General features: G+C 39.5%; 1 protein-coding gene and 1 long non-coding RNA gene across 2 annotated transcripts in view; one reads left to right on the plus strand and one right to left on the minus strand.

Annotated features, from left to right (window-relative positions):
- The window catches only part of dnajc10 (DnaJ (Hsp40) homolog, subfamily C, member 10), a 94493-nt gene extending 76318 nt beyond the window's left edge, over positions 1-18175 (plus strand). The window contains exons 19-23 of the mRNA XM_028806214.1: positions 2381-2434; positions 4409-4556; positions 7372-7494; positions 11180-11299; positions 17732-18175. Coding sequence (XP_028662047.1) covers positions 2381-2434; positions 4409-4556; positions 7372-7494; positions 11180-11299; positions 17732-17743 — 457 coding nt within the window. The 3' untranslated portion in view covers positions 17744-18175. The remainder of the gene's footprint in view (positions 1-2380; positions 2435-4408; positions 4557-7371; positions 7495-11179; positions 11300-17731) is intronic.
- A 14-nt stretch (positions 18176-18189) lies between these two features.
- Positions 18190-18587, minus strand: LOC127528925 (uncharacterized). Its single transcript, XR_007935547.1, has 2 exons — positions 18467-18587; positions 18190-18426 (listed from the first exon to the last, which is right to left on the minus strand). It is a non-coding gene; the product is annotated as an uncharacterized LOC127528925 (long non-coding RNA).
- Positions 18588-19646: the final 1059 nt, after the last annotated feature.

Consider the following 19646-nt stretch of genomic DNA (forward strand, 5'->3'; position numbering starts at 1 on the left):
CATCTAGCATCTTGGGGGATGCAGTGTCCCAAAGTAGCTGCCTTCCCCCATCCTTCCATCCTTTGGGCGTCCCGGCCAGGTTAAGTTGCCGGCCGTCCATCACACTTGCCATTTTGGAGATCTGACCCAGTCATCTCGCCATCACAGTCTGGCCCTTGTCAAACTCGCTCAGATTCTTATACTTGCCCGTTCTTCCCATTTTCAACATGTCACCGTCATGAACTGGCTGTTTGCTTGCTTTGTTTGCCATAGTATATCAGGTATCATTGTGACATGATGATCCATGTTATTCACTTTACCTGTCAGCGGTTTTAATGTGGTGCCTGAACGGTGTATATGTTGGGAAGCACGATTTTGTGTAACTGCATTTGAATATTCGGCCTTTTTTGTTTTAAGCAAGGTCTAAAACAGGAGTCGGCAACCTACGGCACACGTACCACGCGGAACAATTTTCAGTGGCACTCTGATTGAATTGAAATATAGTAAAAATTATATTTTAATTACACCGCATACGTTCACGCCTTCAACTATGTTTTGCGTATGCAGCTCGCATGTAAATGGAAACCATGTGTTCAGTGCAGGCCGTGGTACGTTGAAACAAACCTCTTGTTATTAGTAAGTAATATACTGCCCTAAAATGACTCATAAAAGACCAAAACTTTTTGTTCGCTCTTTTCAAGACTTTTGGACGAATGAATATAGATCTGTACTACAAAAGGATATCGTGCTGTGTGTGCTTTATGCTGCGAAAGTGTTGTGTATCATATGTATTTCAAATGTACAAAGACATTTTCACACTAAACATCAGTTCACGTTTAAAAACTCTGATGAGAAAAGTGAAGCTATAAAAAGGGCCATGTCTGGCTTTAAGAAACAAACTACTTATTTTAGTCAAATTACTGGAACCAAAAATAAAGCCATCAAATGCTTTGCATTAATTGATTCATAGCTCTTTAATAATAAAGAATGATTAACTATGTTAGAATTCTTGATAAGTTTTTCTTATTCAAGCTATGTATTTTGTATTGAAAAAACTTGTAATTTATAATTTGTAATACAATTTTTAAAAAATGTGTTGAAAATTAAAATTTCACATAGGATCCTATGCATTTCAAAATATTGAATAACTAATATAAGATCTGCCCATTATAACCAGACCAATTTTGATACTATATATAACATAATTGGTACAATTATGCCAGCACGTGGAATAACACAACTAAAGGTTGCTGACCCCTGGTCTAAAGTATTGATGCAATTTATATCCATCCATCCATCCATTTTCCAACCTGCTGAATCCGAACACAGGGTCACGGGGGTCTGCTGGAGCCAATCCCAGCCAACACAGGGCACAAGGCAGGAACCAATCCCGGGCAGGGTGCCAACCCACCGCAGGACACACACACAAACACAGCCACACACCAAGCACACATTAGGGCCAATTTAGAATCGCCAATCCATCTAACCTGCATATCTTTGGATTGTGCGAGGAAACCGGAGCACCCGGAGGAAACCCACGCAGACACGGGGAGAACATGCAAATTCCACGCAGGGAGGACCCGGGAAGCGAACCCAGGTCTCCCAACTGCGAGGCCCCTGCACTGTTTTGAGTATACAGCAACATTAATTTTCATACAAACAACGCAGTTACAAAATGTCAGTAAGAAAATTAAAAGAATATGAATGAGATTCCTAAAAAAGTAAATAAACATAAATCAATATGCCCTTGCATAACACATATGCCTGTAACAGTCCTTACAGGGAGGACAAAATGCACTCCAGGAGCAAGATACTGAGAGTAAAAGACAAAATCTACAGGGTTTCAAGAGTAAAAGGCCACTCAACACCCACTGAGCATTCTGCCTAACGTAAATATGCTTAAGTAGTTCATAGAGCTTTTTATGTTTCGTCCTAAAAGCAAAAAGATTCAATGCAATGGCCTTGTTTGCATTTGGGGTATCTACTTTTATTTCATTGTCACAGGCAGCTGTCCAGGTGTTTGATCAAGTGAACAGCAAAAAAATGGAAAAGAAAGGGGAGAGTAATAATGGTTGTAAATCCAAGAATTGTATATTCCAATGTGTATGTAACATATTCGAAGTAAAACTAAAATTCGTCTATGAAAAAGCCAAACTTGAAAATGTAGTTTTCTCTTTTATAAGACTGTATCTTTGTTGTTTTCAGAATAAATAATTTGTCATGATTTACTAAAAAAAATAAGAAATGTGTTTCCAGTCTTATATACAAAGCATTCTTTGGGAGAGGTTTATGTTGGAAACTTGCAATTAGCAGCTACTTCTATAGCTTTTAAAATGAATTATTTATTATTGCTTTGGTATCTCTTTGTCCGATATTCAGTTAACTATAATTTGTCTTGCAGGGTTTATAATGGGTGGCACCGGGATGCTTTCTCTCTTCGAGGCTGGTCCTTGGGGTAAGTAGTTACTTAGTAGTGTTTCTCCAAAATAATGATTAAGACAGAGATTTAGTTCAGCTTTTAGCCACAATGTCAGATTTTCAGTGGGTCACAAGTTTCTTTTCTGGGGAAAAACTGTTATAAACGTTAAGTAGATACACTGATTGAAACATGAAATGTTTGTTAACGTGTTGTGCATGAAGCTGTGAAATTTTGTGTTTGAAAGTATTTAGTTAATGTATATGAAAATTTACTGCCAGCCACAACTACCGTATCTACATCTGTCTGCCTGTCCTATCCATCCATCCATCCGTCCATCCATCCATCCATCCATACCTTCATCTTCGTAGTGGAAGGACTGAGGGAGAGTGCATGCTTCCCGATTGCTGACATTAAGAGAGAAGGTCAGTTGTCCTGACACCACTCTGACAGGAGCCTATTCTCCTCTTCATTATTCTGTGGTCAAGAATTTGATGGTGGAATGTCAGCAAACTTTATGATAGTATTCAAGTTTCCAATTGCCTTTGGATTGTGTAAGAAATTCGGATAGGAAGAGATCTGGCAGAGCCAAAGTCACAAGCCAATCAGTTTCTGAGGGTCCCTAGCTTGCGTGATCACAGGCTCCTCACAACACAACAGCTTCGTCAGTTTGTACTGTGAAGAGGAGGCTTGGTGCTGCAGGTTTGACAGGGCGAGTGTCAGGAAAAAAGCCATTCCTTAAAGGACAAAATAGAGCCTTGAAATACCAGCTGTAGACTACTGGAAGTAAGTCTTAGGGACAGATAAATCCAAATTTAAAATCTTTGGTTCATCACTCAGGGTGTTTGTACCCCATTGAGATGGTTAAACAACTGACACTGTCTGTCAAGCATGGAGGAGGAAGTGTGACAGTCTTGGGTTCTTTTCCTGGAGGCAGAGTTGATGATTTGCACCAAGTGACTGGCATTCTGAATCAAAAGGGTTACGACAGTGTGGCTGTTATATCAGCAAAAGGTGCAGGCAACTTTGATGAATCGAAGATTTGAATAAAATTTTGTACTCTCAATAATTCCGACTTATTTTTTATTTAAGACGTTAAACTGCATTCATTTCCAGAAAAACTGAAAAATCTGAGGTGTTCTAAAACTTTTGACTGGTAGTGTGTGTTTATACACATATATCACATACATGATTTTTTTGTCACTTTTTTGCATACTTTACGATGCCTGTAGTTTCACAGTAAACTGAAATTTTGGAATCTGTTATGTCCCATGAGAAATTAAATAAAGGAGATCCCAGGGTCCCCTGAAGGAACCTTACCCACAGTGCTCCTCCCAAATTTAGACTCTCAAGAGATGGTTGTACAACACTCACTAGCATTAATATTGCAGACTGGACTTGTTGTATTCTCCTGTGACACACATCCACAGAAAAATTTGTTTTTGAGTCACACCGCCTAATCCTTCCATAGAACTTGCACATACTCAAACTGGGTGAAGGAAGCCTGAAGCACTTCAAAAATCTTGGGTGAAAACAATAGTATATAGCTTGACATTAAATGCTGGTTTAACTTCTTGAAACAAAGAGCTCTTGAGGTACAGTGTGGGCCTCACCATCAGAGCGAGAGCCTTGTTCTCTTCAGAACCATGGACGAGTTTCTTGTCTGTGGCTCAAGTGTTGTTTCTCAAGCTGTGTCCAAATGGCTTGGTTAGGAGAAACCGGCCGAAGGATGAATGGCTTGTTTTTTAAAGCCTTAGGGTAGTCAGATAGCCTGCAACCTGCAGGGTCTGATATTTATAGCTGTCCTTTTAGTCTAATGTTAAAATACCGTCATAAGATATTTAGTCAAATTAATGATTTAGTTCCCTCAGGGCACGTGTGTTTTGACAAGCTCTTTATTATATTAACGATCGTAAAGATGTGCATCAAAATGATAGGCTGTTGGGAGGTTTTCTACCGCAGTAAAGATTTGCTCTGACTTTTCTTTTGGTATTTTGGTGTTCTCAATGACAGGTCTCTTCCACGTGCTTCAGTAGACTTAACACCTGAAGACTTCAATAAAAAAGTTTTGAATGGAAAAGAACACTGGGTGGTGGACTTCTATGCTCCTTGGTGTGGACCCTGCCAGCATTTTGCCCCAGAGTTTGAGCTCCTCGCCAAGGTAAGTTCACAGAAGTGACCAATATATAGGCTGAACTTCTCAAGAAGCTTATTAATAAACATATAACTTAGACATGCTGCAGCAGATCAGGTGTCTTATCTACTTCTGGGTCCCAGTAAATCAGTGTTTACTACAGTACAGTAAAATATATCACAGTACAAATTTTCCTCAGCGAGTTAAAGATCCGATATGGGTGTTTTATGAATACATTCCTTTCAGATATCCCATGAGTGATTAATGTTGGGACACATACTTGCATAAAATGAAAGCTTTTATCTATCCTTCCATTTTCTTGCTTCATTTATTCCAGTTCACAATCACAGCAAGCATCAATAGCTTAGGACAAAAGTTAGGATCCTCCTGTGAACTGAATTGGGACCAAGACCACCACGTACACCCCCTAATCCTTTGATAAGGCAAACTCAAATCCACACTGTATTATAGTAGGGTGAGTGGAACTCACCAAGTTCATTTTTGGATTGGTATGCTCTCACACACTTAAGCTTAAAACACACACACACACGTACACAGACACTGACCATATCCACTTAAGCACTGATTATGACTGATGGCTACACAGCCTATATCCTTCAGTACTTCACATAGGGACTCACTAGCTTTGGCAGAAACGACACATGGGTGTCCCTGGATATAACCCCTACACCTAAAGGCTGGTGTACCTTAGCCCCTGAGAATAGCCAAGAAACATGAAGAGTGATACACCTTAGTTAATGCCACTTGCAAACCAATGATGTGTTACTTCCATTATGCTGTCCTCTTTTGGGAAATCTCGCTCCATCTTCTAACCCTGCTAAGAAAGTAGCATCTCCCCACATCAGGTACCGTGTGTCTAACTTTATGATTTAAGTTACTCGAGATATGCAAACAAAGTAACAGCATCGTCATAAAAGAAAATATAACTGGATAGTAATATCTGGATGTATGGTAACCCAAAATAAAAATGCCCCCTTGCTTTAAAGTCCGAAAGCTTACTGAAGACTAGCAGCAAATAAAATTTCAGTGTGTCAAAAGAGGGGATCACCCTCTGCTTGTTTAAATTCAGTTAAAACCGTTCATTCTACCCAGTGTAAAAGTCTGTGGAACGAGATGCAAGAGCTTTTTTCCTGGCCGTCAGTCATGACAAGTCTGATGTGCCCTTGTCCATTGGCTGACCTTTCTCCTTTTCTGGGTGTTCTATTAATCCGGACCTAATGCTACCAGTTCTAATTACAAACAGTGCCATACTTTGCCATACCTTGTCTGCCCTAGGCAGAGTGATTGAAGCAATAATGTCCCTCTTGTTCATTTTAACACCTTCAATTTCTCTGACTAGCATGCTCAACCAGCTTCCTACATAAGATATAAAAAGTATACACACCCCTGTCAATATCACTTATTTTCTGTAATAAAAAAATGAAACCATGATAAATCCTATCATTGCTTACTCCACCTTTATTGCAAAATTGCAATCAATGCAAAAAAGGCGAAAACAAATCGGAAACTAATCAGTGAAAAACGACAGAAAAACCTAGCTGTATTAGCATCCACACCCTTTAATAGGATAGTAGGACCCTTTTGAGGATTACTTGTGTTTTGAGGGTTGCTTGTGTTCTGTTCTGTGTATTGTGTTGTATTGACCCCCTTTTTTTTGACACCCACTGCATGCCCAACCTACCTGGAAAGGGGTCTCTCTTTGGGGTCTGCCTTTCCCTGAGGTTTCTTCCATTTTTTTTTTCCTGCAAGGGTTATTTTTGGGAGTGTTTCCTTGTCTTCTTAGAGAGTCAAGGCTGGGGGGCTGTCAAAAGGCAGGGCCTGTTAAAGCCCATTGCGGCACTTCTTGTGTGATTTTTATGCTATACAAAAATAAATTATATTGTATTGTATTTAATAATCATGGATGTGGCTGCATTCAGAATCGGCCAATCACAGTAAGTGTCATCTCAAATAGTAGTTATTATACCTGTACACCCGACATCAATTAAACGAAAGCACATCGTTTTAACAGTGGGCACTCGCTGCTTGAAGGTGTGGTATTCTCTTTGCTATCATTACATGAATTGATAGCTTCTCACATTTCTTTTAACAGATCGTTGTCTACTTGTTCTAAAGCAGGGTTTCTTAAACTTTTTCTGGTCACAGCCCAATCTTACCCTTTTATAGTGTCTTTTAGTGGTGGGATAGTCATAAGGAGGGGTGTTGTGTGAATCGACAATGATTGCTTAATTAACCTGCAGTAACACAACGCAACCCACTTTGCAAACCATCTGAGACTTGGAAGCATTAAATTCTTCAGTAACGTGTGACCCAACAACAGCTCTAAAGTCATCAACAATCTCTAGCCTGCCGGACCAGCAGTTAGCCGTGCCTCTGTCTTTATTCCAGATTGCACATTTTGCAATGTGGTAACTGCCGATGGTCAGGCGTAAGCCTGCAACGTCTGGCTCAGAAGCAGCTCCTTACAGCATGAGCTAATTGGAGAACTCCCATGCTCATGCAAGCAGTGCCTGCTTCTAAGCACTTCAAGTGGCCAATACAGTTGATGTCAGCTGAATTTTATTCATTCAGCCCCCCCCCCCGACTTTTTCTGCATAGCAATACCACATACGCACACATGGGAAGCCAGTTCAGAGTTTCCAGCCATTCTAGCTTGGAGGAACTTTGCTCAAAACTAATAAATTGAAAGGTGTCACATGAAGTGGTAGACTGGGATCAAGTTTGGACATCTCTGTAATTGAGAAGTAAGAGTCTGGAGAAACTAGCAATGTGTTATTTTGTCTTATTATTACTTTGTTTTCTGTCTTTTTCATCTTGAAAGTCTGTTAAGCAAACCATTAAAGCTGGTAAAGTGGACTGTCAAGCTTACCCTCATGTGTGCCAGAGTGCTGGAGTGCGAGCGTACCCTAGTGTCCGCTTCTTCCCTTACATTGAAGGAAGGCAGGTAAGTTCAGTTCATTTTATTCTCATTAAACACCTTTTTTAATTAAGAGAATAGCTTAACAATAACTTTAATAACTTATCCAAAATTGTGGTGGCGTGCATGGATATGGTGGCTTTGCACTCCCTAAAATGGCGCCTTTTAGCAGCTGTTTTATCCATTGGAGAACTGCATCAATAATTTCATTGTACTGATGTGCAATGACAATAAAGCATTCTAATCTAATCAACACTCACCCGCCACTTTAATAGGTACACCTTGCTAGTACTGGGGTGGCGCCTGTATTGCCTTCAGAACTGCCGTAAATCTTTGAGGCATAGATTCATCCAGGTGATGAAAAATTCCTCAAGGATTTTTGCTCCATGTTGACAAGATAACATCACACAGTTGCTGCAAATTTGTCAGCTGCACATCCATTATGCGAATCTCATGCTCCACAACATCCCAAAAGTGCTCTATTGAATTGAGATCTGGTGACTGCGGAGGCCATTTGAGCACACTGAACTCATTGTCATGTTCAAGAAACCAGTTTGAAATGATTTGAGCCTTGTGACATGGCACGTCATCATGCTTCAGAAAATGGCTACACTGTGGTCATAAAGGGATGGACACGGTCAGCAACAATACTCACGTAGGCTTTGGCATTTATAAGTGATGCTCAGTTGATACTAAAGGGCCCAAAGTGTGCCAAGAAAATATTCCCCATACCATTACACCCTCACCAGCAGTCTGAACCATTGATGCAATGCAGGATGGATCCATGCCTTCATGTTGTTGACACCAAATTCTGACCCTACCATCTGAATGTCACAGCAGAAATTGAGACTCATCACACCAGGCAGTACTTTTCCAATCTTCTATTGTCCAAAATTGGTGAGCCCATGCAAATTTTAACCCTGAGTTCCCTGTTCTTAGGCGACAGGAGTGTCTCCTGCTGCTATAGCCCACCTGCTTCAAGGTTTGACGTGTTGTGCATTCAGAGCTGCTCTTCTGCATACCTCAGTTGTAACGAGCGCTTATTTCAGTTACTGTTGCCTTTCTATCAGCTCAGACCAGTCTGGCCATTCCCCTCTAACTTCTTGCATCAACAATGCATTTTTGCCCAGAGAACTGCTGCTCACTGGATATTTACCCTTTTTTGGACCATTTTCTTTTAACCCTAGAGATGGTTGTGCATGGAAATCTTAGTAGATCACCTTTCTTCCCCATTCTGATGCTTGATAATGTCTACATTCTGAAATACATTAAGGTGAAATGCATTGAGTTGCTGCCATGTGATTGGCTGATTAAGTCGTTAAACAGGTGTAATTCTAATTTAGTATGGCTAAAATAAACTTTAAACATAAACAGATTAAAGTCTATTTTATTGTTAAAATTCTTGTGATTAAAAAAGCATCATAAGGATATATCTTCAGCAATCAAAGTCTTCTGATCTTACTGAACATTTTAAACCAAAAGTAAATTGAAAATGGGCATCCAGTATTTTAACAAGAATATATGGCCCTAAGAAGGTAAGGTTGGGCAATTGTTAGTCTGTTAACCCTAAGACGTGTTTTTTAAAGATTTAGTGTGCAATATTATATAAAAAAATTTAAAAAATTGCAAAACAATGTCTAATACAAGTTGTTGTTTCTATAGCCCTTCTTATTAGTATATTTGGGAAAAATAGGTCATAATATGATTTGGAAATTTTGAAGTTGTGAAATGTGACGGTATTTGGCAGGTGATAAGCAGTGCCTGGTCTTCACCAGAAATAGTGTTTTGAGTTCTGTCCAAATAGTTTAATTTTTGCCTTATTAAGAGTGTAGAGTGTGTTGTCACCTGCTCTCCCATCTCAACAGAGGACTTCTGAAGTCCTCTTAGAGCAGGGATGGGCAAAGTCATTTCTGGAGAAGCCACAGTGGCTACAGGTTTTTGTTCCAACCCAGAAGCTTAATATGAGTACGTATTGTTCAAGTAGGACTTTTGCATCATTTTAGTGGTCTCACTCATTAAGATTTTGAACCCTTATTGCTTATTTTAGTCTTAGACAGCTGTGTGCTTGGTTTTTAATTGCTCCTTAGTAGCAATAAGATACAATTGACAAAAGAAACAAGCATTTCTCCATTTATCTTGTTTCAGTTTAAACCTGTGTGTATTTATCATGCACTATTCAATTTAATTAAATAATTGGAAGGAAAGTGAAGAGAAAAAAGTGAAGGACTGAGAATTACTCATCCATTTTAGGGCTCGTTTATACTTCACGGTCAGAACGCGTATGTGCCCGCATCATGGCTGCCATGCATTCCCAGCGTTCATTTGACGCGTCCTCTGAGCAGGTCCTCAGAAATTAACGCAACACGTGCGCTAGTTGCAGTACAAGCAAAAAGTCGGGGGGCGCAGTTTGCTAAAAGTCGGAACGTGACGTCAGAAAGCCTCTGTGCGGATCCTACGGGATCGATGTGCACGCTTCGATGTTTGATGAATGGTTCGATGTAGTGAAGCAAAATGCCGACATACATATGCATTCGTGGTGCTTTTATATTCAAGCGTCGCATATTCCAGACCATAATGACATGATACATTTTAAAAGTTTCACATACCATGTTTTGTGCCGTCTTTTTTTTCTTTCTTTCAACTTCACAACAGCTACATAATGTACAGCGCTGTATTTGAGCCACAGAGATAAAAAATTAAGGACATGGTGAAAACGTATATTTTGTGATTAAAGTGGAAATTTCGATTTTAATCTCGAAATGTCCACTTTAACCTCGTATTTTACTTTATCATTAAAGCAGACCGTCATAAACGTCATCCCAGTTTTTAATCGCTACGGCAAGCAGCAATAGATTACCACACAGAACACATTAAATGATATTCCAACTCTCTGCAAATTTAGAATCTTTAGATTTATAGCTTGATATCACTTTCATGATGAAATGCATTAAAGTATGTATGTTACATTTTATAGATGTATTGTGTATTGCGCCTACATGACCACACGGTAATACCCGAACCATTCCGAAGCGACGTTTGCACTGATTTGTGTTTTTTATATCTCACACCCTCATACTCCTTTATCGTAAGAGCATCCCTTATCTACGATGGAGTGTTCGATCAGAAGAAAATTTGAAGCTGGTTTTAAATTAAACGTCATTGAAGTGGCAAAAGAAATTGGTAACTGCGCTACTGCAACAAAATTCGATGCTTCTGAGAAACTGGTGCAAGATTGGAGGAGGCAAGAAGAAAATAAAATTTAAGTGTCGCATTTTTGAACGGGCGTATAAGTCGGGGGTCTGATTTTATGATCGATTTTTCAGGTTTCGAGACCCGACTTGTACGTGAGTATATACGGTATGTCATTATGACTTATGATTGATGGGCAAAAAAGTCAAATGTATCCATTTAATATTAAATGTGAATCATAAAAAATTTTGCAGAAAGTGAAGGGGTCCAATTACTTTCTGAATCCACTGTGTATATCTAGAGATGACGGGACCTTCGGCTTCATTCAGTGACCAACCTGTACCATCATGCCCAACTTTCATCCATGGGGCTATGCCAAATACCTAGAATACAACTGTCAATTGTGTAACTTTTAGTGCATTATTAATTAGTTTAGTAGTTTTAATTAAGGACTTGCAGTGAGCTTAGGCATTGCATTTTTCTCATTTGCTTTTAACTTTTTAATTGTTTACATTATTTGTAGAAACATCCTGAGGGAGAGCACATTAACAGCAGGGAATCCAAAGCAATTGCAGATCTTCTGAATCAGAGGCTACAGCAGATAAATCCCCACGTACAGGACAAGTCACATGTCAAGTTCATGGTGAGTACCTGTGTTTCTTCAATCTGACCAAACACCGATATCTAATGCTTAGCACTCTTTTTCATTGTAAATCTCTTAATTTAAGTTCAGATTTGAGAAGGTGGTGTTCTTTGAAATGAAGATTAGACAGTCCATTTTCACATCAACAGCAACATTTATTTCTATAGCACACTTTCATACAAAAAATGTTGCTCAAAGAGCTTTGCAAGATGTCAAAGAGAAAGTTACAAGAAAAGTAGAAATAAGATTAGGCAAGAATATTAATGAATAAGTAATAGAGAACAAATAAATAAATACAGATGATCTTAAATAAGTCTCTGAAGATGCGTCAGGTGATCAGGTCAAGTGGCCAGGAGGACAGAAAAAAAAAAGTAACTCCAGGTAAGATAAAAAAAATATGCAGGGGTTCAAGGCCAAAAGACCACCCAGTCCCCACTGGGCATTCTACCTAACATAAATGTTGTTAAGCCATTCCTCATTGTTTCCAGGCTTCGTCTGAGAGGATTCAGTGCTATGGGTCTCGTGAACAGCTTGGACACCCATCTTAATTCTAGAATCACAGGTGGCTGCATGGTGCCTTAGTCAGGTGGTGGTAAAATACCACCACAGAAGAACCAGAAAAAACAGCAGAGAAAAGTAGACATAAACAATAACATTAATTTATATAGCATGTTTTCATACAAATGATGTAGCTCAAAGTGCTTTACTGGATGAAGAAAGAAACAAAGTTATAAAAATAAAATTAGGCAATACTAATTAACAAAGAATAAAATAATGATGCTTGAATAACCGGGAGTGATGTCAGAGGTGCAACAGCTGCAGTGGGAGGAAGAGCAAAGGCATTAGGAAACGGTGCCAACCCCTGGAGCAGCGAGATATTACAATCTCCAGAGCCCTTACTCTGTTCACTATAGGCACATGTGTGACAGCACCAATATACCCACACAACATCACATTTCTGTTACCTTCTGTACGCACTGATTTATGTGTTTTTGAGATAAAACGTGTTTTACATTTAAAAGTGTTTGCAAGTTTTTCACTCAGGTTTACCATTCCGGTAAAATGATTTTCTCAAAGTCCGTAACAAAAGATGATTTTCATTTGTTATACCACATCAGCCAGTGTATTGCTCCCTCCTAACTGTCCTCTTTCACATGCGTAAATTGGTATTTGCTGAAAAGACTGCTGATTTGAGGACATGTGTGAATAAAGTGGTAGTAACAACGCTAGAAAAGGTGATATGCTATAGTGGCACGATGATGAACACTGCATGAATCCTATGTACTATGGCTGAGTTTAACAAACATTTATTGCCTTTGTCAAATATTACCGTACTCCACTGAATTGTGTTATATTTTACTCAAATCTAGCAGCAAATGGGTAACATTGCCCACCTCATGCTGTCTATTATCAGGATGTATGAAACTATCTTTAGCATTCAAGGGATCAAAATGACCGTACAGTGCCTTCCATAATGTACGGGGCAAAGACTAATTTTCCAATGGTTAACCCAATCTACTCCACAGTTTAAAATTACAAATCAAACAATTTAGACACCGTGATTCAAGTGCACACTGCAGACTTTCATTTAAGGAGATTTGCAGACATTTCAGCCACATAACACTTTTTTTACACGCACACGGCCCTTTCTGGGCACCACAGTGTTTGGGCAGTTGGCATCACAGGTGTTTCCTTGGGTGTGTTTCATTGCTTCACAAGGTATCTCGGCTAGCTTCTACCCTTTGGAGTCTGTAATTGCTGTTGCTCAACATGAGGACAAGAGCTGTGACAGTGAAAGTTAAAGAAGCCATCATGAGGCTGAAGAGCAAGAATAAAACATCAGTAAGACCTTAGGATGACCAAAATGAACTGTCTGGAATATCATGAAGAAGAAAGAATCCAAATCAACACAGTTCGAGTCAATTGCATCCATGAGCTATACATACAATAAAAAGAAAGTGAACAATTGCAAAAAGTTTAAGTTTAACTCGAATTTTAATAAAAAGTGTTAATAACGGAGCAACATGCGTGCGCCAGCGTCCCCTCCACAGTTCATATTAGCGAAATATTTACATCACGGGTCAGGTTGCCACCATAGCCGGGCTGCGAATGAAACGTTCACCGCCGGCATTTACTCAGGAATATGCCTTCCTACTCATGGCTTTGGAAATAGGAGCGTCTGTGCCAAATCTGCAATAAGTTAAAATAAACTCTGGTCATGGATCTGTGCACAATGAACCCACATCGGCTAATTGCATTGTTTAACTCAAGATCTCTTAATGGCAAAGTACTGGTGCTATCAGAATTCATTACAGACTTGAACCTTGATTTTCTATGCTTAACAGAAACTTGGCAAAAACCAAATGACTTTACATCTGTCATGGAGGTGACTCCACCCAGATACATTCACTTCACGGAGCCTCGCAGTTCAAGACAAGGCGGATGAGTCGCAGTAATTGCTAAATCGAAGTTAAACATCAAAAGAATCCCCATTGACGGTCCATTGTCTTTCGAGTGTCTGGCTCTTAAGCTAATAACAAAATCTGGTTTCGTCTTATTGTTGTCTGTTGTCCCCCGCAATACAATGCATCTTTTTTATCTGATCTGACTGAATTATTAACCCACTTAACTTCACTTTCACAGAGAGTCATTCTTCTTGGCGATTTCAACATCCATATTGACATTACTTCATGTAAACTGAGAAATGAATTCTTATCCTTACTGGACTGTTTTGACTTGGTGCAGCATGTTGATTTTCCCAACCACTCTGGTGGTCATATACTGGACCTGATCTACACATCTGGATTATCTGTCGGCAACACTTATAGCAGTGATTTGGGACTCTCTGACCATAAAGCTGTGCTTTTCACTGTCTCAATACCTCTCCCTCCTCTTACCTGTAAATGTCAAATTTCTTTCCAAAACCTTAAAAATATCTATCCCTCTGTTCTTGCTGGATCCATTTCTGATCTTTTACTGTCTTCACCTATTCTATCAACACTAGATAGTTTTGTTGACCACTATAACTCAGCCCTTCATTCAGCACTCGATAAAACAGCTCCTTTAAAACATAAGGAGGTTTCCTTTAAGCATTGAGCTCCTTGGTATAATTCAGAGCTATGATCTATGAAAGCAACTGGCCGACGCCCTTGAGAGAATGTCACATAAGACTGGCCTCACTGTTCACATCCAGGCTTTCTCTGACCATCAAAGGGCTTACAGGGATGCACTAACTGCAGCCAAAAACACACATTATGGCAGAATAATAGAAAGTGGCCATGTTAACCCAAAGGTTTTGTTCTCTGCAGTTAATAAATTACTTCAACCTGCATCTGGCCCAATTACCTCCTCTACCAAAGTCTGTGAAAAATTCCTCCACTTTTTCCGCAATAAAATTAAAGATCTAAATAATTCAACTAACACAAATCCATCATCCATTTATATCCTTCCCTGTCTTCCCACTCCATCCAGCACCTTTTCTAAGTTCTCATCAGTCACATCGGCATTTGTTAATGACCTGCTTTGTAAGATGAGACCAACTACTTGTGTACTGGACCCCATCCCCACAACACTTCATAAATCCTGCCTTCATGCCATAATCCCGACTATTACAATAATCAATACATCCCTCGACACTGGGTTTGTGCCAGCCATTTTTAAAATCACTTCTGTAACCCCCATGTTCAAAAAGTCTGGTCTTGATGGTAACAATCTTAACAATTTCCAGCCTATTTCCCACTTACCTTTTCTGTCAAAAGTTCTTGAGCATGTTGTAGCCTCCTAGCTCACCAATTACTTAACCTCTAATAATTTGATTGAACCCTTTCAGTCTGGTTTCAGGGCGCAGCACATCTGTGAAACTGTTCTTCTTTGGGTAACCAATGGTTTGCTTATGGCAACAGACTATAACAAACCAGCATATTAATTCTGTTAGACCTCAGTGCAGCATTTGACACTCAGGTCAGACATGATATTCTACTGTCCAGAACGGAGAACATGCTGGGTATCTCTGGCACTGCCCTCCAGTGGTTCAAGTCCTATCTGACTGATAGACAAGAGTTTATTAGTCTTGGCAACAGCAGGTCCAGCTCAGCGCCTGTCACACAAGGAGTTCCTCAGGGCTCTGTCCTCGACCCTCTTCTGTATTTATATGCTTCCCCTTGGCCATATTATTCGTAGCTACGGGCTGGGTTATCATTTTTATGCAGATGACACTCAACTCTATTTCAATGTCAAAAATGCAGCTTTATCAGAGTTTTCTCAGCTCACAACTTGCCTCAGTGAAATTAAAACCTGTATGGAGCAGAACTCTTTAAAATTAAATTGCAACAAAACTGAACTCCTGCAAATTGGCACTAAAGCACTACTTAAGAAAATGAGCTCCTTTTCAGTCAATTTTGATTTTAATCTCATCAGACCTTCTTCTTATGCAAGGAATCTTGGTGTCATTTTTGATTACTCCCTTTCTTATTCCTCCCACATAAACCACATTAAGAAACTTTTACTTTCGCCTCCGTAACATATCACGTGTTCGCTCCTTCCTCTCCTTTTCTAATGCTGAGAAACTTATCCATGCTTTTATCACATCCCGCATCGATTATTGTAACTTGCTGCTGGCAGGTGCCCCTTCTAATCTTATATCACAGCTCCAGTTGATTCAAAACTCTGCTGCAAGAGTCCTTACGTGGACCAGCAGCAGCGAGCACATCACACCCATCCTGCTTCGCCATCATTGGCTGCCTGTGTCTTACACGATTAAATATAAAATTCGGTAACACTTTACATTAAGTGTCCATAATTACACTGTAACTACTATATAATTACCTGTATAAGTACAGTGTAACTACGAGTTATTTCTCCTTACTTACTGTGTAATACAAAGTAACGCTATAGTTAATTGCTCAGTTGTCATTGTTATTCCATAGTTTATATAATTACAACGTAACAATTTATCACTGATCCAAAAAAAAGTGTACTTACATAGTTACATTGTATCTGTACTTTCAAAATGTAATAAAAACATCAGAGTATGTAACTACAACTATGTAAAAGACATTCCATGGTCCGGGCAATTCTAGTGGAGAATTGCAGTGATAACTGCATAGGTTTTCGATGATATTTCAAGAGCTTTTTTAAATGGTGAAAACACCTTTGCAAAATGGTTAACGCTTTTACCTCACGGATCCATTATAATGGAATTCTGTCTGGAGATGTGTGTGTAAAATTTGTACATTCTACCCATTTCTCCCTATGTCTTCTTCATGGGTTTTACTGCCACATCCCAGGGACATGTAGGTTGGGTTATGAGACACGAAACAAGCCTCCACATGACCAGCTCACCTGTGTCCATTACACAATATGTGAAAATAAAGAAAGGTGGAGGTCTCAGCAAGGGTGATCTCCGAGGTTGCCCAAACATTTTAACGGTGTTCTTAGAAAAAACAGAAAATCAACAGTTTTGGAAATGTCTGCTGTGGCAGAATGAGAGCAGCAACAAGCTGTGGAATTAAATAACAAGTTTAATGAACAGCAAGAATTGGCTTCTCATTAAGAAACTGGTTGGAGTGAAACGGTTCGGTTTAGCTTGTCATCTTTTGGCTCGTTTCACGACTCATTTCTGTTTGGCTCTCATTTAATAAAGAAATGAATCAATTCAGAGGTCTGAATCATTAAAAACAGGGCCATTAAAATGAAGGGAAAGGAAGTTAATTAGCAGTGAATCCTGGTCACCGATTAGAAAAAGGGTTAGAATGAAAACGTGCAGACACTGCGGCCCTCCAGGCCTGGAGTTTGACACCCCTGACTTAAGGGGACAAGCCCCCCAAAACAAGCAAAAGCTGAAGATTGGCTGCATTAGAGGCTTGTCAAGCACTTGGTGGTGTCTTGTGAACCGCACACTTCAAGCAGTCATTGCATGCTGGGATATGCGACAAAGAACTAATTATGACAACGGCTTTAACCGACCTGGCACTGCTGTGTGCCAAATATCATGGTGTCACTCTCGAAATGGCCCGTGGGGACCGTGTATAAAAAGTGTTGCGTGACACAAATGTGTGCAAATCCCCTTAAATGAAAGTCTGCAATGTACACATTAATCACAATGTCTGAAGTGTTTGATTTGTAATTTTAAACTGTGGAGCGGGGGGGGGGGGGGGGGGGGGGGTTTGGGGGGGACATCAAGGAAAGCGAGTCTTTGTCCCCAAACATTTATGGAGGGCATTGTATCCGTAGGGTTCTGGCTGATTCTCTTCTAAGACAAAAAGGAAAAGGAAGTGTCTCCATCTCTACTCTTTTATAGGACGCCTGTTTGTGAAGCTACCAGAATGCTGAACGTGTTACAAATCTAAATTTTCTAAAAATGCTAGCTTTCTTTGTAACGTTAGATATATTAAAACTCTGTTTTATTTATTTATTTATTTATTTTTTTTACAGGATGAACTTTAATGAAGGATAAGAGGAAGAAAGGTATTTTGGGTGGCTGCCACTTCTTTGCCCAAAAAAAACTAAAATAGACTTACAGAAGGCACGCCATGTTAAAATAAAAAATAACGAGGTAAAAAACAAGAAAACTGACAACAGTCTGCTCTCCTGTGCTCTTGAAGTGGAGGGACTGCACTGAAGTGCATTGCAAGGCTTTCATGGACATTGAGATTTGACTTCCCTCTTGAGGCATTTTGGTGGTTTGTAGAGTTTTGTCATCACAGACGTGGTCTTTGGGCAATTTGCTGAAAAACTTAAAACCGACAAATGGGGCGCTGGAAACAGAAGACCTTGGGGATTTGGTCAGACGTTCCGGTCGTTTTTCAGGTTCTCTGGAGTGTTGCACTTCACTTCTCTGAAAGCCTTCACTGACATTTAGTCGTATTGATTCTGTTTCATTTTTCAAACCGTTGGCGTATTACTCAAACCTTCAAAGCCACACAGAAGTAATCTGTTCATTTGGAATAGCTTAAGGTAAAAAATGTCTTTGCCAACCTTTGATATTTCAGTCCACTGCGTCCTTTTTTACATAACAGGACAACGCGCTCTTCAGTCTGTTTCCTGGTCTGTTAGTAATATCTTTTTTCTGATATTTTAGGGATTCTAAACTCTGTTCTCATTTTGGGACAAAATGCTGAAACTCCTTCCTCTGTGTGGCGCGCCCCCCCCCCCCCCCCCCCCCCCTACCCACTGGTACCAAGTGGGCATTTGGCTTTTACTTATCCTGAGAAACGGCTCTGGATTGTGTATTCATTACTCTTACTAAATAAGAATTGCTTCCACAGTGGATGTCAAACGGAGTCAATGGACGGGCCTTGGCATTTCTGGCTTTATTGACCTGCAGATTCTCCAGTTGAGTTTTTGTCATTAATATAAAGTAAGTGGTCATCTAAAAAAAAATTGTGAAGCCCCATTGCGTGTACTTTTTTTTTTTCCCAGTGTATCAAATAGAAAAATGGAAAATAAACTAAAGAAGGAAAGCAGTGTTTGGAAAGGTGATAGAAAAACTGGCAGCCCCTCTCACAGAAAGTCACAGCGCCTTACTGTTTTAGGTAGATGAGCGGAAAACGTGGAATTGATTAGCTCTTTTAAAATATATTTAGTTAAATGCCTTTGTTGCAGTCAGTTTTTGTTTTTTTTTTTTAAATAAAGGGAAAAGGATTGGTGACATCAGATGACAGTCCTGGAAGTGTCTTGCGTGACTTTTCAATACTTTGGAGAGCTTTGCCGAAGATCAAATGTGCTTAAAATATTTACATCCATTTTGTAGACCCAGCTATTCCATTTCAGCGACTTCACGATATTTCAAACAGAATTAAGAGGCAGTCATTTATGAGATTGAAATTATCAAGACCTCTATAAACTGCTTGGATTTAAAACGCAAAATAGTCCAAAAAATTCTGTTGCAGTAATTTATTATTTAGTAGTTGTTGGTTTTATGGAACTTTTTTTACTTTTCAAATATGAGTTTATAATTGGTTTGGGGAGCTTTGGGCATTCAGACAGACTCTCCTGATGGTAACGCTCTAGTTTCTTACCTCTTGAGACTTGCTCCTTCTGAAGTTAATAAAGCTGGGATATTTTCTAATGTGTGGATTCTAATTTAATTTTGTTGCCGTTTTTATTAAATACATTCCTTTTTATGTAAAACCCTAACCCATCAAAGATAGTTTGAAACCTAAGTAATCAACGTAGACCTCCACAATAACATCTGCAGTGCACCAAGCAAAGCGTATGTCTCAATTATATGCCATTTGGTAGGGGAGTCATTAAAGGATTGTTAATGTTTGTGATGTGCCATCTGTTAGAATGCCAAGTGCAATTCACATGTCTCTGTTATCTGCCATTTGGTAGGGGATTCATTAAA

Source organism: Erpetoichthys calabaricus, chromosome 8 (genome assembly GCF_900747795.2).
Source record: "Erpetoichthys calabaricus chromosome 8, fErpCal1.3, whole genome shotgun sequence".
NCBI classification, from domain to species: Eukaryota; Metazoa; Chordata; class Cladistia; order Polypteriformes; family Polypteridae; genus Erpetoichthys; species Erpetoichthys calabaricus.